The sequence below is a fragment of the Suillus subalutaceus genome (assembly GCF_016647625.1).
Source record: "Suillus subalutaceus strain FC151 chromosome Unknown DFJ58scaffold_18, whole genome shotgun sequence".
NCBI lineage: Eukaryota > Fungi > Basidiomycota > Agaricomycetes > Boletales > Suillaceae > Suillus > Suillus subalutaceus.
In genome coordinates, this window is record NW_024540267.1 from 14,545 (window position 1) to 37,702 (window position 23,158).

Consider the following 23,158-nt stretch of genomic DNA (forward strand, 5'->3'; position numbering starts at 1 on the left):
TCCCACGAAATCTGGTCAATGACTGTGACTTTGGTTCACTGACCGGCAGAACACTGCTTTCGGTCCACCGGGTCATACCCAGTTTGTACTAAGCTAGTCTGAGTTTAGGAACCCACGCCTCTGTCAGGGTCGAAGTGATCAGACAAGCATCAGTCTTCCACGTGAGCAAAATCACCCACGCATCTGTTTTGAACCAGTGTTCGTCCGGTCGCCGAACGTTCACAAAAGTCAGTGAATGTTCACCGGTGAACGTCACTATGTCGACAGGTAAACGTGAACAGCTATGGTACCAGGAGTCCGAGAGAAAATATTATATAATCGTATCTGATTGGCTAAGGCCCGCATCACCAAGAAACTCGTCAGTCATTTTACTCGTCCAAAATCTCATCTGCCTGCGGAAATTCTGGGTCGTCAATACCATCGGCATCCAAATCCAACAGCTCATATAACTCAACCTCCGCATCTAAGCCTCGTATGGCTGTTTGGTAGAAGGATCCTAGCCAATCTTGAGCACGAGAAAAATCAAAGAGATCCTTGATAGGAATTTGCTGGAAGTCTGACGGATTGGTAGCTGCCTCCGTAATCTCGGAGATGGTGAATGTCTCTTCATCCTCGACAGCTTGAATCAAGTGTGCAGCAATTTGCCGTATCCCTCTGTGCTCACGAACTTCATTGCTCGTCTGCTGGGAATCATCGCCGAAGGCATCTGTGTCACCCTCTGTAGGGTTAGCCTCAGTGGTATTCTGGCAGTAGCGCCGTTTGAGACGCTTCTTGACGGAGCCTGTGCAAACATGAACCTCATGGAGGTACATCTTTAACTCTGCGAGTAGCATAAGATTCTAAGTGGAAAGCCGATTTCGCCATTTCGTCAGGATTGCGCCAAAGATACTGAAAAGACGCTCACATGAAGCAGAATTTGGACAGATTGAAAGAATTCGCTGAGCAATTTTCTGGAGGGGCTTGATTTCGGAGCTGCTGTGTGAAAATCCATCCCAAATATCGAGAGGATCAACCGGTGTGCCCTATGGGTAGAAATAGGTTAGATATTGAGGAATACAGCTCTGAGTCTAGTAAATATATTACCTGTTCCTTTGCGCGAGATACTAAAATCTGTGTATATATATCGAGTGGCTGGAACTCGGGTGAACTTTTCAAATAATTATCGAGATCTGTAAAAAGTTCGAGTGGTGGCACACCACCATAAAAACGCGTCCAGAGGCAACTGAAAAGGGACATCAGCCCGGCACGTGTTGTCAGGGGAATATTTTTGAATGGTTTGTCTTTGTAGAGTGGGTCAACGATAATGGCGGCAATGAAGACCTCTTGATCAATTTGAGCCCATTGACGCTCGGCACTCTCTAGGACCGCATTTCGAGCCACAAGATCAGTTTCGTCACCAACTTTCGAATAACGGTAGTAAAGAAACCCAAACGAGATTGGAATATGTTCAGGTTTCGAGTGGGCAGCTTGGTGAATATTCGTCATTAGCGCAATTGGTTCCAAAAGATTTTTCCATCTAAATGGTAGTGCAATGTCAGTCAAAATTATGTTATGTTACAACAAGAATGTTCCTACCGAGCCATTGCATGCCAGAATGTTGGATTTTTTATTGTCATAATGGCAGCTGAGGTCTTTGCTCGTGGACGAGCATCACCTGTAGATCGTATCTCTGCTTCATGCTTTGTTATCAATAGCTCTAGTGATGGCTGAACATCCAAAAGTCGTCGGTATGCTAAATAATGTGATAACCATCGAGTGAGAACAGCGCGAATGATGCTCAATGTCTTTCCCATGGTTGACATTTGCAATTCACGAAGGAGTGCGAGAACATAGGTTTTGCTATGAAGCCATGTAATTAACTCTTGTGCAAGGTCACCATACTGCCCATAGTCATCCTTGGCTTTGAAGAGATCCCCCACAATAAGGTTAAACTGTGAATAGTAGATGAAGTTAGCTCACATACTATTCTCGCATCGACAACCTACCTGGTGAGCTAGGCAGTCAGGTGTTACCAAGTGCGGAAATTTGGTGCGAAGTAGTCGTCAAGCCTTACAAGACTCTCCAGATGCATCAGTAGTGCATGCAATAATAATGACTCCCCACTCGCTCTCGACTTGATTTATTGATTCGATAATCTGTTTGAGGAGTTCTTCGGCATTGCGCGAGTCACCAGATGCATCGTGAACACGGACGGCATGTAACTAGTAAGACAAAGCAGTTGGTTCAGCCACGAGACGGAAAAGCTCGTAAAACATCCACAGTGCTTACCTTTCGTTTTACAGTCATCATAAAACCAATCAAATGATGGCTATTCTCGCCAGTCCAGCCATCACATTGCAGAGTTCCGACTGCACCACGACATTCTTCTTTCACAGTGGCTTTGATACTGCGGAGAACTTGAGGCATGACACGTTTCGTGAGAACCTTTGCTGATGGTGCTTTTGCTCGAGGAATAAATCTATCACAAAGTTTCAACCACTCTGGATTCTCAACCCATCGTAGCGGTAATCCTGCACTCACAGTTACCCACGCTAACCCTGTTTCCCAATCTGCCTGGTCAGCATCAGTCCAAGTCTGGCTGGTTGGCCAATGAGCTCCGACGAGTGGTGACAAGACAGACCCAGTAGTGACAGGCTGCGAAACAGAGCGATATGGACCTGAAGTCAGGCGCTGGCGCTTCGAGGGAAGCGAAAGGAGCGTGATGTCAGAAATTGCGGGACTGGGTGCACGAGAATCAAATGCCAGTGGGCTTGGTAAAGATAACAAGTCCGAAGAGCCATTAGCATGCGGAGACAGCACTGAAAGACTCGGAATGAAGAGACCAAGAGCTGGTGGAGCAGAAGATGGAGGATATATTGAATGTGCAGCTGATGATGGTCCTGCGATCTGAGGGGGATCTTCGTATAATTGAGGTATGGGCAGTGTAGCATGCACTGCAGCCATGGGTTGTGTGACTTGATTGAAGCGAGCCGCAAGGTCAGCTCGCGCACGCGAACGAACACTTTCCGTATGTAGCTCGCAGTCTCGGATGTGCGTCAGGAGTGTTTTTGGACGACTGACGTGCCAAATTCGTTGTGGATCATGTTGACCAGTAGCCCACACTACAATAGAAAGTGTTAGAAATAGATGGATGGTACAATTTAAGCTTACCTGCTCCTTTAATCGCGTCCTCGTCTCATACATGATCCCGTGATCCAAATTGTACCTCGAGTTCATCACGAGCCCGTTCTGCCGCAACATAATGCTCGAGTTGTCTGGTGCAGATTACCTTAGCCTTCTGCTGCACCATCGATGCTGGGTCCGAACTCTCATAACCAGGATGTTCTGTAAATTCCGTCCACCCCCAACCCCAATTAGTACTGCGAGTCTTCCTTTTTCCGCTAACCATGAGACAACAGTTGCGGAATGGTGGTGAACGAGAGCTCAAGAATGAGTAGGCGACTGAGAGCCACAACATGCCATATAGGTGAGGGACACGAGGTTTCTGCGTGGATTATTACAGCGTTAAGCCGTACATAATGATCAAGACACAAAACTCACCTTGATCAATAATGCTACCAGATGCAGCGAAGAAGGCGAGGTCGTGTGAGAGTGACGTTTTTTCATACATATGTAGCTAGACGTCGTCACTTGCGCGCTCGATAGAGTCGATACTATCATCTATACCGTCGAGATATGAATCGAAAAGCATCAGTCAATTTCTAAATATAGAAGATACAAAGGACTCATGGCACCCGACACGTTCACAATCAAGTGAACGTTGCTGACGTTCATCGACTTTCCCACACTTTGCGTTCAGTGAATGAACACTGCGGTCACTGACTGGCAGAACACTGTTTTGAACCACAAACTTTGATATCTTCAGTTCACTATTCCCCATACTAGGTCTTCCCTTTAATCAATAAAAATACCACAGCCAGCTGCCGTCGTTTCATGGTAGCATGTGTCACATCTTGATTAATATTTACCATCCAAAGAATTTAATTTTTAAAGATCGCACCTTGAAAAAAATCATTTCATGACTGCCATTCATTTTTCCCCGCGAGAGGATAGTAAAGGATAGTAAAACTGGAATTGGGTTTCACTTGGCGCTTCACGAGAGAGGGAGCAGATCGCGAGAGATCCGATCGTGTACTCTATCTAGATGGCAGCTTCAATGGTTTTCCCATCCTCCTATATAATAAGCTGGTAGCGCCAGCTAAAGTGGCAAAACCCGCTATCTACCATAGCTGCTTCGTCAATTGCCGTGCCACCATCAGAGTCAAATCCCAAATGGTTTAATCACCCTTGTCCTTGCCAGATGCATAACACCAGTCCTATACCATACGAGCGCTCAATTTAAATAATCATGTTGCTGTCCGTAGTCTGTATCTGATATCTTGCTCAGATGGAGCAGAGAAGGCAGGAGCATATCAGCTCGGCCAGCCGACATGCTCCCCCTACAGTCATTTGGACAGCCTGATCACTGTCAAGTCGACATCATCCTTTACACATAAGTAGTGCGAGACAGGCGTCTGATCTGGTTCATGCCAATAATTTACCGCACTCAGTAACTAGTAGGGCAGAAGGGAAAGCCATGATTGTACAAGACCATTGGATTTTTATTTTTATTTTTTATTTTTGGATCCTTGTTTATTGTCCTGTGGGGCGGGGCCCTATGGTGGACACTACCTACAATATCGTACTTTGCTAAATATATGTCGTGGCTCTGGTGTGTCGATACTAATCAATGGTCCGTGCGAGAGCAGGGACTGGTGACGCCGTCTTAAGGCGTTGGAATATTGTGTTACATCTTGGGTGCGCTTCTCCTACCCTCTGGCTGCTTCCTCCTTCTTTCTACCTCATTCCTTCTCCTTTGGGGGGGTGACGTCTCCGAAGACCTGTTCCATCCTTCTTGTGCGCGCAATGTATTTGAGTGTGGCTCTGATTCCTTTGCTCTCGTTCAGGAGATACTTAATGTGGAGCTGGCTGCGGTCCTACTTCCATGCGGAGTGCATTGCAGTTGTCTGATGAAATTGGGGCACACTAATAGGAAGTGGTGGACGGTTTCTTCGTGGGCGTGGCATTCCTGGCATGTTGCCGACGGCGCTCTGGCTACGCGGTGAAGGTGTTTGTTGAGTGCTATGTGGCCGGTGCGTAGTTGAAAGAGCAGCTGTTCCGTGTTTTCTTGGCAAGTCTGCGATTTTGCTGGCGAATTTCTTGGACGGGGCCGTGTGATCTATGGATTGAAGTCGGGTGTAGCGGGGTGATTCTTTCATGATGCTAGCGGCTTCGTCTTTGATCCTGCCATAGAACTGCTGTTTGAGTGCGGATTTGCTTTGCGGGAGGCTTCTGATTGTGCCGTTTCTGGTCAGGAGTGACTTAGGGAGTTCGTGCGCTTCTGAAGAGTCTCCTGACGCGGCTTTCTTTGCTTCCTCGTCCGCTGCCTCGTTGCCTGGTATGCCTTTGTGACCCGGCGACCACCGGATGACTAGTTTTCTCCCGTCCTTGTTGGGTAGCAGGTTGCGCAGGTCGTCGTGGAACGTGTCTGCTAGGTGGTGGCCTGGTCTTGATTGGAATGCTGTCGTGGCGAGTATCGCTGCTTGGTTGTCTACTCCTAGCGCCATTGTCCCCCCCCCCGTTTCCTCCTTCCTCTTTCAACAGCTGGATTGCCAGGATCATCCCTACCAGCTCAGGCCTCGTATACGGTGTGTTCTTCATCGCTTCCCAAATGAAATCGCTTCCTTCTCATCACCTCCTCTCCCCTCATTAGTATTGCTGCGCCTCCTACTCCCCCGTCTACTGAAGATCCAGTCCGAGTATACCCGTAGGTCCTCCATGGCGAGTATGTCGTCTTCTACGGCTTGCTGCGTTGATTCTGCGATTTGCGTGTCGACGTCCGGTTCCCACTTGGGGTAGTGTCTGACCGGTTCAATCTTCTCGATTTTGGATGGGTTAATCTGAAATTCGTTCATCAGTCTATGTAGAGGTGAGGGGTGCCGTTTTCTCCCCTAGAACTCTCGCCTTTCACTGTATTCGTATACCATTGGATTTTGAAATCGACAGCCAAAAATGATCATGACGGTTGCCCGTTTTGCCCCAGAACTTCGTCTACAAGACGATCAAACTGCCCCAGCAAGGGACGAAGATTGAGATAAATCGCCATCATCAGCGGGCTCGGTATGTTTGTCGTCACCACTAAATATACACGACGTTTCTGAAATAGTAGAGGAAAATCAGTAGGTATAGAAAAGAGGATAAGAAGACGCTCAGACATAGATCGAGAATAGGGATTGCAGCTTATGACACGCCTTTACCTGCGGTCCGCTTAGCACTACTGTCACCGAAACTATACAACAACGAGGGTAACTTCCAGCTTTTCACCGAAAAAATCGCACAGTTGCTTTCCAACTTTGAATGAAAAATTGTCAAGTAGTCACGGTATGGTTACGCTCGCTGGAACTCTCCGACTCGCCGATTCAGAGAAACCTTGATAAAAAAAACCTCGGCGGAATGCTGCTAAGCTCCAGCAAATAAAAGTTTACACATACAACTTTCGCCTGACCCGGATCCGAGTCGGATGATTGTGTTCTCAAATAACAAAAATCTTGTATTAATTATTACAGTCGAGCCATGAGTTCGCGTGATTCATTCATTGTCCTTCTCCGTGGCCCAGATAGTTGAAAACGTATTTCAGACCAATAAGCTATCAGCCACCTGGGCTTCCGATGCTTCGCGAACACTTCATCATCTGTGTACTCAGACAGCGGAACTCCACAAACGCGTAGAATCAGCTGTCTGGGCAGTTTATACCGGTTCTCGTTGTATTTCAGTATCGGGCATCGAGGCCTGGGTTGGTTGCTAGACCTTCCAGCATGCCACTTGGTGCAAGTGTGGGCGGGTGGTTCACTGACTTGCACTAGTGATACAACAAGAAATGAGTTTGTCTACATAAACCTCGTCTTAATTATACCTCGAAACGCCACAACTGAAATAAAACACACTACGAGGGTGAATATCTCCTCCATGCAAAACCGCTCGGCAAGCATTCCCCTACACAATACTGCTAGTTGGTACATGTACACGCTCCTGGAAGACAGTCGAATCCATGCTAGTTTCTGCATCGGAGTCGGCCACGAGTTTAGCGTGATATTCTCGAACGCTAAGAATGAGGCGTGGTCCCAGCACAAACATCTGCACGACCAATAAAATTTGAAGAGCACAATAGGATATCTCAACTTCCATAGAATTTGACTCCTACAGAAATGATGAGCAGTAGTACAAGTAGATGGTAGCGACAGGTCGGCACACCGAGAGCCCTAGAGAGAGATAACCCAACTCGAGGCAAGAGACACAAGCAAAGCTAGTACGTGCGGAACTTGAGCAGAAGGGATGACCGCATTCACATTACAGGCTCACCTTGCAAAATAAAGCACGTGGGATTTTATCAGCACTCCGAAACAGTCCCCGATGGTCAATCCCGTCGATGGGCCGAATCGTCGCAGGTCACGGAAGTGTTTCACAGCAATCCAGACTGACAGACACAGTGCGAGGACCTCCCAAACAGTGTTGAGCACCCAGACCATCGAGGCCAGAAGCTGAAAGTCCCCCTCATATTCATAATTGCACATATACGTGCCAGAAAGTATCAGCTCCTCTAGTGTTTGTCCAATGCAATGAACCGTGTTCTTCATGTCAACAAATAAAGCTTACCCGCTGCAGAATCCTTGAGTGTTATTGCCCCGATTACTCCGCAGGCGATGTTAACAGTCAAGAAGATAATAACAAGGAAGATAAGCATCATTCTAGATCTCTGATACATGGCATGTAACCGAGCAATCATGATGACTTGCATCGTATTTCAGTCGAGTCGATATCACTGAAATATTGCAGCTCACCGCCCAGCATGGCAGTTATGACTAGATTTGTTCCGTTCAGTGCGTAACCCATAATATTACCTGAAACACCCGATTAGTGATAACCTCGTACTAAGATCAAACACTCCGGTTCACACCTATCGAGTCATTATTTTGACCCAAGTTCTATGCTCAGAATCTCACTCACCCCTACATATGATTGTATTCGTTTAGTGGGAATGAGATGGTTGTGGAGTACTCACTGCATCTGACAGCAAGAACGATGTCATATTTTCTGTGTGCCATCGGTCAGAAGAATCGAACACAGCGCATAAGAGACTTACGCAGAACGTTGATACTGATAATGAGAGATGGGCTATTAGTACTGCACCAACTTGTTGGCCACGAAAACATACACAGAATATGGTATTCCAATATATCGTATCTAGAACATTTTGGAGTCAGCACATCTTGCCAGCCACGCTATAGTATAACATGAGGTACGAACAACGAGATACAGCAAAGTCATGAGAGACCAGCGTTGCCTCTGTCGCAAATTTGTTGTATTCTCCTGTTTTTCTGCTGATATGGGACTCTGTCACTCACCCAGATCAGTTCAATCTATGACACCATTCTTACTAGTAGTAAGGAGTTGGGTGCTCCGGCAATGGCACCGACTTACCTCTTGTCCGAATGTCAGTACTGGAAATATTATAAGAATATCAGCAGTTTCCGAACACTGTCCCGCTCACCCCAATCGTACACCACCACGACGCTGGCGGCAACTGCGAAACCGCAAGTCAATGTTAGATCGAGACATACTGATGCTACGAACCTATCCAATAGCTTCAACATATGTTCAAATTGATTGCCAGCCACCAACTGGGATCATTTGAGACTACGGTCATATTCGAGGGATGGGTGTGAGTGAGTGGGGGATGTTTGGGGTGTATGACGATCTAGCGTTCGTGCTAGCTATACCACCGGTGACAGCTCCAGTGACAGCCCAACGTGATGAGGTCGGGTGAAATATGATGATCCTGTATTTGCATAACACGAAAAGTGATGAGCTCTGAAATTTCCGATCAAGACGCGCTGCATTGCAATGATCGTTATCATCGTACATTGTATCGTTCTCGTATCGTTCTCGCGTCGTTCCAGGCATAGTAGGCCCGAGTTGTCAGCGTTTCAGCGTTCAACGTTGTGACCTGCGAGCCGAATAACACGCACATGCCATGCCTGCGCTAATCGTGACAACAATCTAGGTTCCATCGTCGTACTAGCATACACTGCCTAATTAGTAATGATACAGTGTCGAAAATGTACTACCATGTCACGTGACGTCTACAGCCAAATTGCTCGTTGCGGGTTTTCTCGCAAGACGACAATGTTAACGAACGTCCTACGACGTCCGCAAGGCCTATCTAAGTTTTACTCAACACAAAATAGGTCGTTTGTTCCTCCTGCGTCTCTAAATCATTTTGATTTTCGCCAACGTCAACGCGAAAAGCCACGTCCTACGACTCCAACGTTTTATACCGCTCGTCCCGAGTTCTACGACCAGCTCTCGTCATTGGAGTCGGCCCTCCAGCATGCCAAAACAGCGCTCACAACATGTCATCTCCTCCCCCTTCCCAAGTTTGCTCGGGAGGCCCTCCCACCGCGTGTCAACGCTTGGGTTGACAAGCGAGAACTCGCCCTGAAGCTGAGAAGCACCCTCACGACGAGCCGCTACAGACGGGTAGTTCTCGTGCTCAACGAGCTCGAGACCTATAGGTCCATTTCGGAGAAGGCTGGGATTATAGAGTTGCAGGAAGGTATCGGAGCTATCACAGAGCTATTCGAGCGCGCAGACGCCGCGACGATGCTCGCGAGGGGAAAGACCAAACCCGTCAAGCTCGACGAGTATGGGCGAAGTTACACGCTTGGGAAGCGGAAGACGAGCTCCGCACGAGTGTGGATCGTGCCCGTGCAACAACCTCCCGCAGACAAATCCACCGCCTCCCTCTCCATACCAGCAGCAACAGAAACAGACTCCGCGCTTACGGCCCTTCTTAACCCTAATTCCTCGTCGAAGAGCAATGAGCCTGTATCCGTCGCTCAGATCCTCGTGAACAACACTCCCCTCTCGACTTATTTCCCTATTCCTGCTGATCGTGCTCGCGTGATTCACCCAATCAAACTCGCTGGTTTATTGGGCGCATATAATATCTTCGCCATCGTACGCGGCGGAGGTACATCAGGACAGAGCGGTGCGCTCGCGCATGGTATCGCCAAGGGCATAGCTGCTCATGATCCAGCCGCCGCAACGATTTTGAAGAAAGGTACGTATTTTTGTCCTGCACTTAACAACTTCGACTAATGTTTTTGTCCGTAGCGAAACTTCTGCGTCGCGATCCACGTATGGTCGAGCGCAAAAAACCTGGTCTTGCGAAGGCACGCAAGCGGGTATGTGTATTTTTCGTTATGTTCTTTCTCTCATTTGTTCACCTTGTCTACAGTATGCTTGGGTCAAGCGGTAGCTATTCTCAGTGTGTTGCGCAGTGCCTATGTCTCGTTCCATTGCTTTTATTGTGTCACCAATGCTCCATCAGTTTGACAATTCTGCATGAAGTACATAAGTGAATGTTGTCTAGATGTTTTCACCTCCATCGCTTGATACGACAACGGGAGGTCATCGCTTAGGACACTAACCAAGATGATTCTTCGTGGAGTCGGAGAGGTCAAGATATTCAGTGACACCTCCGAGTCAGGCTGTCAGCCACACACCTCTCAGATGGTTCTCAAATTTCAATCATCCTCTGGACATAGTAGCGCACCAATTGAGCCTCAATCGTTGGTTCGTTATAAACCGGTTCCGTCTCGCTGTGTAGTGGTCCATGTAGGATGTGTCTGCGCTCACTCAGCCGTGTATCCTACTGTAAAGAGTTGGACAGACGAGCGCCCATTCGTCCTGCATTCCACCACAATGACATCCAGCAAGTCATCCCCACGCCTTGCACTTCGCTTCACAGCTTGACCGTTTCACGATTTTCATTCACCGGCATAGATGCCAAAGATAAAAGATATCATTACATTACCTGGCACGAGTATTCCATAAAAAAGCATAAAATATGCTACAATACATCGCCGCATGACTGAAGATTCGGTCCAATAAGAAAGGCGCCAAGCAGCGAAGATTACCAGAAGTCTATATTTGAGTAGGGATGGATGGAATGGGAGAGAAAGTCATTGGAATAGGACGTTCACTACCTCGCTTTGTGCAAAGCCTGAATTGCAATGTGGACACCGCCGCTGACGTGTCGAGATCCTCGCCTCGACGCATTGTTTGCAAAACGCTGGATAGGAGGGAATTAGTTCGCTCATGCGTTATCGATTTCTAGCAATGATACGTACTGTGCGAGCACTTGGTGAGAGCGACTCCGCGCATGTTTTCTTTGCATGTCGAACATTTAATGAGTCTCTGTGAACCCATTCAATAATCACTTCCAAACGCTGAAGAGGGTGTAGCATACCCAGACAGACGCAGCCTCTTCCATAAGGTCTGCTTCCTTTTCACTTGCTGAAGCAGATTTCAACTTCTTCATCTCAACACGGAGTTTATTAACCTCGGCTTTCGTACGAGCTAAGTCGTCGTCTCTCTTGAATAGACAGCCCTTGAGGTGGTGGATGTGGGCGTATTTTTCGTCGGCGACCTTTCGAACCTAGGCAAAGAAGTTACGGATATGGACCTGGCAATGATGCAAAATCGTACATTCTTCATCATCTCTTCGGTACATTCGGCCTGCTTCTTATACATTAGGGCATCGGTTTCAAGAACATTGAATCTTGTTTCTGCTTCATCCATCACTCGATGCAGACGCTGGTTGGCTGCATCGAGATGACCCTGAGTCAAAATGACGATGGTAAGAGACGAAGGAGAGGCAGTAAAGGGACGCACTATTTGTTGTTGTAGGTTTTTCTCGCTGTCAGCCAATCGTTCGACAACCTTGGCTTGTTTCTCGAGGTTCCGAATGGCGTTTTTCCGCTCAATCTCGACGGACTCCCTGTCGCGCATGGCCGCAAAGTACTTGTTATCCGCCTTCGCTTTCTGGATGCCAAGTGTTCATTTAACCTGCCGTACGAATGAGAAACGGCGACGGACCTCGTGTGCGCTCTTAGCGATCTTTTCCTCCGCCGCGGTCAAGCTCACCACCTTATTCTTTAATTGCCCATCCAAAGCCTCCCATGCTCCCGAAAGCCTTTCCACCTCTGCATAAATTGCGTCCTCCGCCTGCTGATGTTGCTCTGCAAGAAGTCGCATTTTCTGGAGCTCATCTTCCTTCGCTTGCAATTGCCTAGCGAGGTCCGAAGAGGGTTCTCCAAGGAGAGATCGATACCGTGATAATTCTGTTGTGACGGCAGCGAGCTCTTCTCGGGTAGCTGCTTCTGACGCAATATGTCGTGCAATATCGGGTTGCTCTTCTCGTATGGTGGACATGGACTGCTGAAGTGCGGTGAGCTTTGATTCGGTTTCACTGTGTGATGTCAATGATACCCGTCTCCACACTTCAGAATATGATACGTACAGCAGTTTCCTCCGAAGACCATCTACGTATTGAAGATCATCAACTTTTCCCTCCCAAAAATGCTTCATGAGATCTTCATTGCCGGCATGCGCAGCTAATTTCGCCTTATGTCTCCTAACCTCCGACTCAAGTTGCGTTATCCTTTCCTATTCGCAATGTATCAACAACTTGGTATGAATCTGTGTGTGACTGGCGCACCGCTCGTGATTCGGCGAGGGCCTTGAGCTCCCGAGATGACTGATATTTTATATTTTCACGACTTCTAAGTTCATTTAATTCGGCATGCAGCAGCTCACGTTGGTCGCGAAGGCGAGTGAGATCTGCATCCCGCTTAGCAAGTACAACTTTGAGTTCTTGGTTCACTTGTTGCGCAGAAGCCTGACAAAGATGAAATGAACAAGTAAGAGGACAAGAGTGGAGTAACCTACCCGAGTCTCCTCCTCAAATTGTGTCCGACTTGATTGCAGGTCTCGTATCGTGACGTCCAACCGTCCTATTCTGCTGTCGTTCTCAGCTTTCGTATGCTCCAGTTGATCCCTACGCTCAGATAATATCTTGTAATGCACAGTCCCAGAGACCATTTCAACTGTTGGAGCGGCGCGCTTTGATGTTTTAATGTAAGTATTGTCCTGTGGAAGGTAATGATTGACAAACCTCAACCTCGAGCTTCGCTATGGTCTCCGCCTGGGTCCTAATTTCTGCCTCTAGTTTACTTGCACGTTCAGAGGAAATTTTGAGCTCCAATCGACAAGCTTCGATATCTGACAGGGATGAATCATTATGACCATTTATTTGAGGCGGCTAGAACATGTGAGTTCCATACAATAGTGAGAAGAACCCGTGGTTACTGACTGGTGAAGTTGATGACCCATGATTTGGGGTGCTTCCTTCCGCTGGGCATGGTTGGTCCTGGCTTGCCTCATCCTTTGCCCCACCCTTTGTCTGCATGGCTGCAACGGTGCCACTTTGCATACGGTCTAACTTGATCTCCGCAGCAATAAGGTCGTCGTGTAGTTGTTCCTTCTCTGACTGGACCTCGTCAAGCCTCTGCTGCAGCAGTGCTATCTCAGAGCGAAGGGCAATACACTAGGTCGAGTCAATATGGTATGGTATGGCCCACTGAAAATACTGACCTCGGTCTGTGATGTCTGACTGCGTTGATATGCCTGATCATTGAAGGTGACCGGATTTAGCTTCATAAAACTTGTAATTAGTTCTTCGGTTGCAAGCATGTTCTTCTCCAGTGCAGCTTTGAGGTTCGAGTCAGTTGAAATGTGCTGCGACAAGTCAAAAATATCTAGTACAATGTTTAACAGAAGCCAAGTCGTGGAGGGAGTGCTCGACCCACCTTTCGCATCGACTTCGACGGCTGGGAGTTCCTCTGGTGGCGTCAGGGTTTGAACAGTGTCTACCAACTATCCCACCAGAACGTTGATACCCACAACTGAGATGGCAGTATCATATAACATACCTGCTTCCAGCATGCGGCAATAGCTACTAGACCTGCCTCGCACGAGCTTCTTCTCTGCTCAAGTTGAGCTATGCGCGCCTGATTCCGCTCGTTCTCTCTCGAGTAATGCTTCATGCGCCTGAAGATGGCCTCCTTTCGAAATAGCTAGTAAAGAGTAAGGTTTTTGTACGCCGTAAAGTTACAAGAAATGCCAAAATTACCTCTAGCTGGTGGTTGTCTGCAGGTTCTTCTGCGTCGTAATTAGCACTCAAGCCGTTGACCTCCGGGCTCCCACTCGTGCTCGTTAACACCCGCTTTTTTGCCTGAGCAACCTCTCCATCGTCTGGCAAGGGCCTCTTTCTTGATTCCAACATGATGATGGATGAAAAGAGGCGTTGGTAGGACGCGACGAATGGAATAAACACCTTCAAAATGGACCTTAGCAATGAACAGTATCTGGGTTTGAAACTCCGATGGCTGTAGCGGGTTGTCGGGTTTATCGCCAACCCGCCTAATTTTTGCATGTCCTTCTGACCTGTCATGCAGACATTTGTCCGGAGGCTGCCCAGTTCATGGCAATGGGCGCTATACAGTTCTAGATCATCCAGAACTTCTCCAAAGTGCTTGGTATCATGCTCAGGTAGACGCGCTGCTTCAGCAGCAGCCGCGGTCGCCAAGTCCCCACCGGTGGAATATGAGCCACCAACTTACCCCACATATCAGCTATCAGAGAAAGATGTGCAAAGGCTCAATTTCCAGAGGAACATTGGTGTTTCCGCCCACATTGATTCCGGAAAGACCACTCTCACAGAACGTGTACTGTTCTATACCGGTCGTATTCGGGAAATTCACGAGGTGAGTTGGTGAATCTTTTTGGTTTCCAAATAGCATTTGTTTCGCAGTCAAATTTGTTCACATGGGACGCGACTTATTTTTTATTCGGCTAAGGTTCGAGGTCGGGATGCTGTTGGTGCCAAGATGGATAGCATGGAGCTTGAACGCGAAAAGGGCATCACTATTCAAAGTGCTGCTACGTTTTGTGATTGGGAAGCAACTTCACCTGTGACAAACGAGAAACAAAAGTATGCAATTAATATCATCGATACCCCAGGTAATTTGGTTGTCTAACCTTCTCCGTGCTGAAAATAATGCGTCTTTGCAGGCCACGTCGATTTCACCATAGAGGTTGAGCGCGCCCTCCGTGTCTTGGATGGTGCTATCCTAGTTCTCTGTGCTGTATCTGGTGTACAGGTGTGTAAAACATAGTCAAATTGGTCAACAAGATCTTATTATTTGTATAGAGCCAAACTACCACAGTTGATCGACAAATGAGACGGTATAATGTTCCTCGGATTTCCTTCATTAACAAGATGGATAGGTAAGTGCCCATTCGTCGATTTTGAAGTTCGAATTTTGATTTTCCCTCGCAGGCCTGGCGCCAACCCATGGCGAGTCATCAACCAGATCCGGTCAAAACTCAAGATTGCAGCTGCAGCGGTTCAGGTGCCTATAGGCGTTGAAGACGAGCTGAAGGGTGTAGTCGACCTTGTACGTTGGAAGGCCATCTACAATGAAGGAGAAAAGGGGTATGTCTCTAACAACTTGTCTTCCCCGGCTGTGTTAACCATATGCTGCAGCATTAATGTCGTAGAGTCTGACGATATTCCTGAATCTGTGCTCGATCTCGCCAAGGCTAAGCGTACCGAGTTGCTCGAACAACTTGCTGAAGTGGATGACGAAATAGGTGAACTGTTGATCATGGACGAGACTCCCACAACTGCCCAGCTTGTTGCGGCCATTCGTCGCGCCACCGTCGGTCTCAAGTTCTCACCAGTCTTCCTTGGCTCCGCGATCAAGAACACCGCCGTCCAGCCCATGCTCGATGGTGTATGTGCCTATCTCGCGAACCCCGCTGAGGGAACCGTGACAGCCCATGATACAACCCAGCCTGCATCCGCTCCACCTGTTCCACTTGTCCCTGCCTCAGATGCACCTCTCGTCGGCTTGGCTTTTAAGCTTGAAGAGGGACGGTTTGGCCAGCTGACATACATGCGGGTTTACCAAGGCACTCTGAAGAAGAGCGGTATCATTTATAACGCCCGCACTGGCAAGAAGGTCAAGGTTCCTCGACTAGTCCGTATGCACAGTAACGAGATGGAGGTACGCGTCTTTGCGGTTTACGCACTTCAGACCTCATGTCCTTGTGAATTAGGATATCGAGTCTATCGGTCCCGGTGAGATTTGCGCTATCTTCGGCGTTGAATGCTCCTCTGGTGACACTTTCACCGATGGTTCGACTAGTTTTTCCATGGTAAGCACGTTAATACTCTCCTGCTGGTGCCGGTCTCACCCATGTTATTCTGAAGACGTCGATGTTCGTCCCCGAACCTGTGATTTCCCTCGCAATCAAACCTGAAGGCAAAGAGACTCCCAACTTTTCTCGTGCCCTGAACAGATTCCAGAAGGAAGATCCAACGTTCAGAGTTCATCTTGACAAAGAGAGCAAAGAGGTATGTATACTCGTATGCAATATCACTCCTTTATTCAAGTTTCACTGCAGACCATTATTTCTGGCATGGGTGAACTTCACTTGGAGATCTACGTCGAGCGCATGCGTCGCGAGTATAATGTTGCTTGCACCACCGGTAAACCTCGCGTCGCCTTCCGCGAGACCATCACGCAGCGTGCAGAGTTCAACCATACGCACAAGAAACAAACTGGTGGCGCAGGGCAATTTGCACGTGTCATCGGATACATTGAGCCCATGGAATACAGCGAGGACCTTGGCCGTGATGTTGACTTTGTGAATGTCGTTATGGGAGGGAATGTTCCTACTAATTTCATTCCTGCTGTGGAGAAGGTACGTTGACGCGGTTACTAGAAGATCGACCATGTCTTCATGTTGTTGCACAGGGCTTTTACGAGGCGCTTGAGAAGGGCTCACTGTCAGGTAACCCCATCACTGGCTGCTGCTTTGTGCTCAAGGATGGTGCTTTCCATGCCGTGGACTCGTCTGAACTTGCTTTCCGAAACGCCACTATTGGTGCATTCCGCGAAGCTTATAAAAATACAAAGCCGGTCATTCTCGAGCCTATCATGACTGTCGAGGTTGTTGCCCCATCCGAATTCCAGAGTACGTCAGAACCCTTTTGGTTGCGTGAATGAACACCAACTTCTTCTATAGGTGCTGTCATCGGTGGACTAAATCAACGGCGAGGTACCATCATTGACAGTGAGGTCCGCGATGAAGAGTTCGTTTGCATTGCAGAAGTCGCTCTGAATGACATGTTTGGCTATTCGAGTCAGCTCCGCGGTGCGACACAGGGCAAGGGCGAGTTTACCATGGAGTACAAGGTATGTTATGCCTGTCTGCTAAAGGGTAGGAGCTTATGTTGTCCTTGTAGAACCACATGCCTGTACTACCCAACGTTCAGAAGGAACTGGAAGAGGCCTACCGCAAGACGATGCCACAGGCAAAGAAGTAGATTTATTACATTAATAGACATATCACTGACCTACATAGAACTTACAAGCCTGGATCGTGGCTTGATCTCAAACAACACTAGAGCCTAAATAATACACATCACTCCGATCTGATATCATGCTTTGTCGATACATCGTCCGAAGGGTAAGGTAACCTAGTGACGCGGAAGCGCCAAAATAACCACTTCGCTAGCTTCCAACTCCAATATTTCGCAATCCGCCTTGTCGCCGTTCCCGATTTGCGTCTCCACGCAAGTAAAGTCCATTGGCTTCCAGAAAGCTGGTGAGCTCGTGTATTCCAGAATAAATTAAAGTTGCCCGTTACCTTGTACAAAACCGTCATCGGTTGATCTAAAACATGCTGTAAAAACTGGAAAGGGAAATATTGGTAGGTCACTTACGCCAAATTGCAGTGTTATACATGATTCCTTGCCTTGCACTCGCTACGAATGCACGAAGAGTATTGAAGTCGGGTTTGTCGTCTGCTCCATTGTGAGCGACCACCACAAGGTATGCACTACCTGGCTCCTTCAGCGCCTCGTCACCCTGTATACCTCCCCCACCCATAGGAATGAAGGCCTGGTTCGTGTATGGATGACGCTCGACGACCTTGAGCTCCACACCACCATTAACAACTTTGGTCGGATTGCAGCGATAGACAGACAGCCCACTGCTAGCCCCCAGACCAGCTGGATACGACGATTCTAAAGGTGAAAGTTTATGGAATTTGGTTGCAGATCCCTGATTCGCAGGCGTGATCTTAATCCCTGGGGGAGCTGCGGTATGATCACTATATGCTTGAACGACTTGGCCAAAGGGTGAAAAGGCTTCTGGTGTAAGAGGAAGAACGGGTATGGTTTTGACTTGTTTAATTGCTATAGGGGCCGATTCAAGTGGCACAGCAGCACCGTTTTCTGCTGTGTCACCGGGTCTGACCGCAAGGTCTGGTGTAGTGGGACAAGGTCCCTTCGTACCATAGACTCGTACGCGCTTGATACCACCATCAGGATATATGGTAAGCTTTACGTGCGTATAGGCAATACAAACATCTGCTTCCAGTGCAAAGAAGTGCCTCCGATGCGGTCCGAGCTTGACTGGGGACAAAATCTGTGTCCAATCGGCGGCGTCGCTATCTGGCACCTCGTCTTCGCTGTACAAAGCATGGAGTTCACAGGTCTCCGGGAAGTTGCCCTTGAAATGTGCCGTGTCGATTTCGACCGTTCCTAGATGACCCGGTGTGCCCCTAAATAGCCACCCATAAGCTCAATTCATGGGACACCGGGAGGTTTCGGTGACTTACAATTTAATAATCACCCAATCCTTGTGGCCTTTCTGCCGGCTTCGCTTAGTCTCCCAACCATCGCCCATATCTTTACCTGCAGAGATATAGTACCGAAATCAAACTCCCGGGAAGCGCGAGACACCCACCTCGTCCTGGGAGAATCAGATTCGCGCCAACACCAAAATGTTGGTCAGACATATATGTCACGCGACCTCCAGCGAAGACATGAGCGAGGTCGAATACTTCTTGAGTGCTGTCAGGCTGGACGGGAGCGACGTTACCGTAGACACGGAAACGCGCCTATAATTAAACACGTGAGTTTCAGATTCGAGGAGTTGGACACGAGTGTTTACAATACCACCGTCCGGATACATGTTTAACTTGACAAACTTCACTCGTCCGGTTTCTGGTATCTTGAAAAGATGCCGCTGAGTCGGGCCGAGTGGGACACGGGGTAATATTTCCGTCCACTGTAGTGTCATATATCAATTTAGGAAAACCGGACGCGAGATACAGACACGAACCTTTTCATTGTTCGCGTCATGTTCATCCAGTGATGAATCAATTATACCATCTACGGACACTTCAGGGGCTTCATTACCTACTCATTACGACGACCTTATCGATATCATTTATTGTGTAAAGATAAGACTGAGACAAACCGTTGAAATGGGTTGTGTCGATATCGAACCCGACGATTGTACCCAACGTACCAAGTTTAATGACACACCTGTGCGGAGAACACTTATATCGCGACATGTTATGCGGATCATACCTCGTCAACATACCAGTCGTAGGAAGGATTATGTCTCCGTGTCTCCCAGCCGCTATACAGCGCGCCATTAGGGCCAAACTGCCCTTTGAGGCTGGGAGCTGGCTATTGAGAGGGACTTGGAATTGTTTTGCAAACTCACACTGACCATGGAACTCACCTCGACTTCAAGCAAGTGAAATGCCTCAGCGAAGAACTCGTCTGAGACCTTCACAACTTTTCCTCCTAGTGCGACGCTGGAGAGCTCTGAATTCAACGGGTCGCGTGAGGATTGAACAAAGGGCAAATATATATAATACACACCAGTATTGGACTTGAAGGTTTCATGGAAGGCTTCAAGCGGGATGCTCTCGTATGCCATACTATTAACTTCTTTGCGTACAAGGTGGTGGATATAGGACAAGATGAATTCCTCCGCCGGCTCCCCCCGCTATCTTATCTTGCTGTGGAATCCCTCACGGACGAATTTGGGTTTTCGTTAATTCAAACACGCGAGCAGTGGCGCCACAGGCAGGGGTCTGTTCTAGATAGCAGAACCGGCTCGTACTAGTCCATAATCATTATGATCAAGGTGATCGAAGGAGCCAACCTCGTGGACTTCAAGTTAAAATCTGGATTCGTTTGGACCGCCGGAAGGAGATAACGATGCACATCGTTAGTAAGCATGGCTTAAAAATGTGACGGTGAGGGACTTCCGCTACTTAGCACGATACTATTTTATGCTCGCAGGGTAGGCTGTAGCTTCTAGCGCTCACATGAGTCGATTAGGAAGGTTACGTGAAGTACATACTAGAACTTGATGCAAGTTTCAGCGTAAAGTCCAACTGTTCAATCTCTTGATGCCGAGCATATGTAGCTCACAGTTAGGAGTAAGCAAAGCACGATTATGAGGCAATCTACCATGCAATCAGGTTGACAATAATAATATATATGCTCTTTGGGGTGTGAACTTGCAACGTGCACTTAACTGTTAGAAGAGTGCCCATACACCAGCTCGCCCTATTGGAAGCAATGATATCTCTGGCATGCACCACGACCACGGGTGAAACTGCCAGAACAGGTTGTCTCCGCTGTATATCCGACACCAAAGGTTTTGAATCACCTAGGAAGTCACGTATGCTATCCTTCAGACCAAGATGTGTTGCTTGCTTGATGCTGGAGGGTTGGGAACGCGTATCGTAATCGGGGAGTCCTCAGCGAACAGTTTCATGACTTGGAGCCCAAACTAGATATGAAACAGTTTAATCACTCTGAAAGGCAGGAAGAAAATGGCACCAGGCTCGGCAGCTTACAGCAAGACACTCAGCATACACCAGTCCTCCTTAATCCCTGCTCAACACCTCGACATCCAGGATCCAGAGAATGGAGGTAGCAGCAGCGCGTGCATCATTCCGATCATCGTTGTTGAGTGGTTTGAAAATCTCGAAGCATCCACTGGGCTGTCAGAGTAGGATGGTATTGTATTGAAGAAAATGGATGACACTATAACCGCCGCAGACTGCGCCACTGGTACTACTAGCCCAAAGGATCCTAGTATCGCGAATCAATCACGAATACTTGTTGTATCATCTCGTCCAGAAAGGCGTCAGGATATCCACTTAAACCAACGAGTCGTCATCGCCCTTTGCGTTCCAAGGTCCAGTTCCGCCACTCTGTCATGGCGGTAATGGGGGCATCGGAGGAGATGGTGCAAGGGGCGGTCAGTACAGCAGAGAGCTCATGTCGCCAGATGAGAAGGCGACACCGGCAAATGTCTCACCCGAGCTGTCTAGCATTGCGAATATTGGTATCGCGTTGTTGGACTTTCTTCCACGGATGACGCAGCCCTGGGACGATTCAAATCGACGAAGCTGCGGAACACAAATGTTACAGGATACCTAAACCAACGTCGTCCTCTGCATTCTGGAGTCGAAGTCGATGGTCTGAAGCCTAGAATACAGTACGTTGCTGTCCGCGTATTAATTCATCATCCCTCCCCGTCATCAGACATATATTCTGACTCACTCTCGCTTCCCTCCTGGGAAAATTTTCGCCACCTCCATCAAAGCCACCTCCACCGATCGGCAGAACAGCAACGGGCATGCCAAATTTCAGCACCAACTATGGGACAGACATCTTCAAACGAAGATGTGGCGCTTGGGAATGTGGTGAGATCTGGAGACGGCGGAAATACGCAAGGCGAGGGGTCTACATGGGGTTGATCAAAGTTTTCATCAAGCTCACAGTGAGAACATTTACTATAGCATTTACACTTCGGCTTTCTGCGAATCTAACATCAAATCTATCAGAATTACAAAGGTCCTGAGTGATTGAATTGCGAACCTTCAAATCCGTCAGGATGATCAAACGCCAATCATCGCCAATCAAGTCCGGTTGCTTTGCCACATAAGCGCCACGTGCAATAATTGTCATTGTCATGGCGCCTCACCCTTCACAGTGGGAGATTCCCGTCTGTATTCCCCGCATGTGGGCAAAATGCCACGTGTGGTCACCGTGAAATACCCGGAGAAGAGTCTCCGTTCGGAGAACCAATCAGCAGTTAGGCTTCTCTCGATCATGGGTCGGTCAACCACGTCGTTGAAGCGGTAAAGACTTCATATCTCGGACGTCATGAGTCACGGCAGAAACGGAGTAAGATTGCTATTATTACGCGCATCTGGAAATGAGAAGAGTGTCGATCACTCGAGGACATGACACGTGGATGTGAGTATCATCAAGCGCGTGCAAGGACGACACGTTTGACATTCCATGGGTCTTTCCATACTTGCGTGTTTCGCAAGCCTGCTGACTGCTGGAGTATACCCTCGACCGCATCTGCTTGAGCTCGGCCCACTTCCAGTGCCACGATTGAACCGTCACGCAGCACCCCTTTTTGTCTGAGAAGCTGGGAAATTATACGATAGAAGGACAGGCCATCCTGTTCCTCGGAATCTGGGAGGTCTCCCAGCAATGCGGCAGGATCTTCGTAATTCTTGACTGATACAGGAAGCTCATCATACTCTCGTTTTGGAATATAAGGAGGATTCGCCGTAATAATGTCGAATGGCGGCAGGAGGCTTTTGAAGACGTCTGGATCACGGAGATCACCAAGCACTGGCATGAATACGTTTTGACTGTATGGAGTCAGGGACAAGGGCTGGGATGATGGGATGTTACAACGTGCTGCATTATCTGCGGCTAAGCGGATCGCGTCTTGAGATATGTCTACACCATAAGCACGAGTACTGCCTGGTGGCCAGAGGTGACATAATAAAAGAGGTATGCAGCCGGTGCCAGTGCATAGATCGAGAATGGTTAGCGGACGGAGGGGGGTCGGCGTTAGCATATCCGCAAGGCGAAGTGTCCAGTCTTCAGTCTCGGGACGAGGTATTAATGTTGGAGGGCGTGTTAACAAGTCAAGTGGACCAAATGGCGTAGTGCCTAGAGATCTGCATGAGTTTAATAGCACATGGGATTGGTCAACTAGCCTGCACACCCAAGATATATTGAAGCGGTTCTCCACTCAACCTGCGCTGGAGCATCGCGGGAAGTGTGGGAGAATGAGATATGGTTAGAGCTTGCTTCATCCATTTGAGTTCACGTGTGGCGGTTTCACGACCGAGTGAAGAAACCAGCCTAGTGAATAATTGTTTCACAGCGGCCGTGTCACTAGGCATCCAAGTTAGAGTATATCCCAAGCAAACTTGATGGCTTGTCGTCCTTGAACCTATAGAATTTTTGCCTCATGTTAAACGAAGTGTCAAGCCGAAATTAATACGGACCGTTATC

General features: G+C 48.2%; 6 protein-coding genes across 6 annotated transcripts; 2 read left to right on the forward strand and 4 right to left on the reverse strand.

Annotated features, from left to right (window-relative positions):
• Positions 1–368: 368 nt before the first annotated feature.
• On the reverse strand, positions 369–2,943 carry DFJ58DRAFT_724156 (ribonuclease H-like domain-containing protein; the record flags this gene model as incomplete). Its single annotated transcript, XM_041385089.1, has 7 exons — positions 369–781; positions 905–1,022; positions 1,084–1,516; positions 1,576–1,931; positions 1,986–1,993; positions 2,054–2,201; positions 2,269–2,943. The coding sequence occupies 7 exons, from the start codon at positions 2,941–2,943 to the stop codon at positions 369–371; spliced, it is 2,151 nt and encodes a 716-aa protein (XP_041247511.1).
• Positions 2,944–9,204: 6,261 nt separating this feature from the next.
• Positions 9,205–10,708, forward strand: DFJ58DRAFT_679630 (ribosomal protein S9/S16-domain-containing protein). Its single transcript, XM_041383183.1, has 3 exons — positions 9,205–10,159; positions 10,213–10,283; positions 10,337–10,708. Exons 1-3 carry the CDS (start codon positions 9,223–9,225, stop codon positions 10,355–10,357), a joined length of 1,029 nt encoding a protein of 342 aa, XP_041247512.1. The 5' UTR covers positions 9,205–9,222; the 3' UTR covers positions 10,358–10,708.
• Positions 10,709–11,083: 375 nt separating this feature from the next.
• DFJ58DRAFT_838431 (BRE1 E3 ubiquitin ligase-domain-containing protein) lies at positions 11,084–14,227 on the reverse strand (the record flags this gene model as incomplete). Its single annotated transcript, XM_041392455.1, has 15 exons — positions 11,084–11,173; positions 11,232–11,330; positions 11,351–11,539; positions 11,590–11,721; positions 11,776–11,925; positions 11,980–12,352; positions 12,404–12,549; positions 12,602–12,781; positions 12,832–13,032; positions 13,058–13,204; positions 13,256–13,489; positions 13,537–13,700; positions 13,752–13,818; positions 13,875–14,018; positions 14,075–14,227. The coding sequence occupies 15 exons, from the start codon at positions 14,225–14,227 to the stop codon at positions 11,084–11,086; spliced, it is 2,469 nt and encodes an 822-aa protein (XP_041247513.1).
• Positions 14,228–14,345: 118 nt separating this feature from the next.
• DFJ58DRAFT_150993 (P-loop containing nucleoside triphosphate hydrolase protein) lies at positions 14,346–17,534 on the forward strand. The gene is made up of 12 exons (XM_041378899.1): positions 14,346–14,708; positions 14,802–14,964; positions 15,016–15,104; positions 15,155–15,231; positions 15,284–15,439; positions 15,491–16,013; positions 16,066–16,164; positions 16,220–16,363; positions 16,414–16,713; positions 16,767–16,986; positions 17,038–17,207; positions 17,258–17,534. The coding sequence occupies exons 1-12, from the start codon at positions 14,394–14,396 to the stop codon at positions 17,336–17,338; spliced, it is 2,337 nt and encodes a 778-aa protein (XP_041247514.1). The 5' UTR covers positions 14,346–14,393; the 3' UTR covers positions 17,339–17,534.
• DFJ58DRAFT_150997 (galactose-binding domain-like protein) lies at positions 17,258–20,000 on the reverse strand. The gene is made up of 11 exons (XM_041378900.1): positions 19,694–20,000; positions 19,551–19,636; positions 19,407–19,495; positions 19,281–19,348; positions 19,143–19,219; positions 18,972–19,088; positions 18,765–18,918; positions 18,637–18,712; positions 17,738–18,579; positions 17,662–17,687; positions 17,258–17,605 (listed from the first exon to the last, which is right to left on the reverse strand). The coding sequence occupies exons 1-11, from the start codon at positions 19,749–19,751 to the stop codon at positions 17,492–17,494; spliced, it is 1,707 nt and encodes a 568-aa protein (XP_041247515.1). The 5' UTR covers positions 19,752–20,000; the 3' UTR covers positions 17,258–17,491.
• Positions 20,001–21,917: 1,917 nt separating this feature from the next.
• Positions 21,918–23,132, reverse strand: DFJ58DRAFT_151116 (S-adenosyl-L-methionine-dependent methyltransferase). The gene is made up of 2 exons (XM_041378901.1): positions 22,866–23,132; positions 21,918–22,810 (listed from the first exon to the last, which is right to left on the reverse strand). Exons 1-2 carry the CDS (start codon positions 23,044–23,046, stop codon positions 22,104–22,106), a joined length of 888 nt encoding a protein of 295 aa, XP_041247516.1. The 5' UTR covers positions 23,047–23,132; the 3' UTR covers positions 21,918–22,103.
• Between the last annotated feature and the right edge of the window lie 26 nt (positions 23,133–23,158).

Excerpts from the sequence above, each read along its gene's own strand:
- DFJ58DRAFT_150997 (XM_041378900.1), bottom strand. The coding sequence starts at position 19,751 with ATGGCATACGAGAGCATCCCGCTTGAAGCCTTCCATGAAACCTTCAAG. Across the intron at positions 18,919-18,971 it reads TGTATCCGGACGGTGGTATT|GCGCGTTTCCGTGTCTACGG; the intron begins GTAAACACTCGT and ends GTTTAATTATAG. Across the intron at positions 18,580-18,636 it reads GATTGGGTGATTATTAAATT|GGGCACACCGGGTCATCTAG; the intron begins GTAAGTCACCGA and ends GTGGCTATTTAG.
- DFJ58DRAFT_151116 (XM_041378901.1), bottom strand. The coding sequence starts at position 23,046 with ATGCCTAGTGACACGGCCGCTGTGAAACAATTATTCACTAGGCTGGTT. Across the intron at positions 22,811-22,865 it reads ACCGCTTCAATATATCTTGG|GCACTACGCCATTTGGTCCA; the intron begins GTGTGCAGGCTA and ends GCAGATCTCTAG.
- DFJ58DRAFT_679630 (XM_041383183.1), top strand. The coding sequence starts at position 9,223 with ATGTTAACGAACGTCCTACGACGTCCGCAAGGCCTATCTAAGTTTTAC. Across the intron at positions 10,160-10,212 it reads CGCAACGATTTTGAAGAAAG|CGAAACTTCTGCGTCGCGAT; the intron begins GTACGTATTTTT and ends TTTTGTCCGTAG. Across the intron at positions 10,284-10,336 it reads TTGCGAAGGCACGCAAGCGG|TATGCTTGGGTCAAGCGGTA; the intron begins GTATGTGTATTT and ends CCTTGTCTACAG.
- DFJ58DRAFT_150993 (XM_041378899.1), top strand. The coding sequence starts at position 14,394 with ATGCAGACATTTGTCCGGAGGCTGCCCAGTTCATGGCAATGGGCGCTA. Across the intron at positions 14,965-15,015 it reads TAATATCATCGATACCCCAG|GCCACGTCGATTTCACCATA; the intron begins GTAATTTGGTTG and ends GCGTCTTTGCAG. Across the intron at positions 15,440-15,490 it reads TACAATGAAGGAGAAAAGGG|CATTAATGTCGTAGAGTCTG; the intron begins GTATGTCTCTAA and ends CATATGCTGCAG.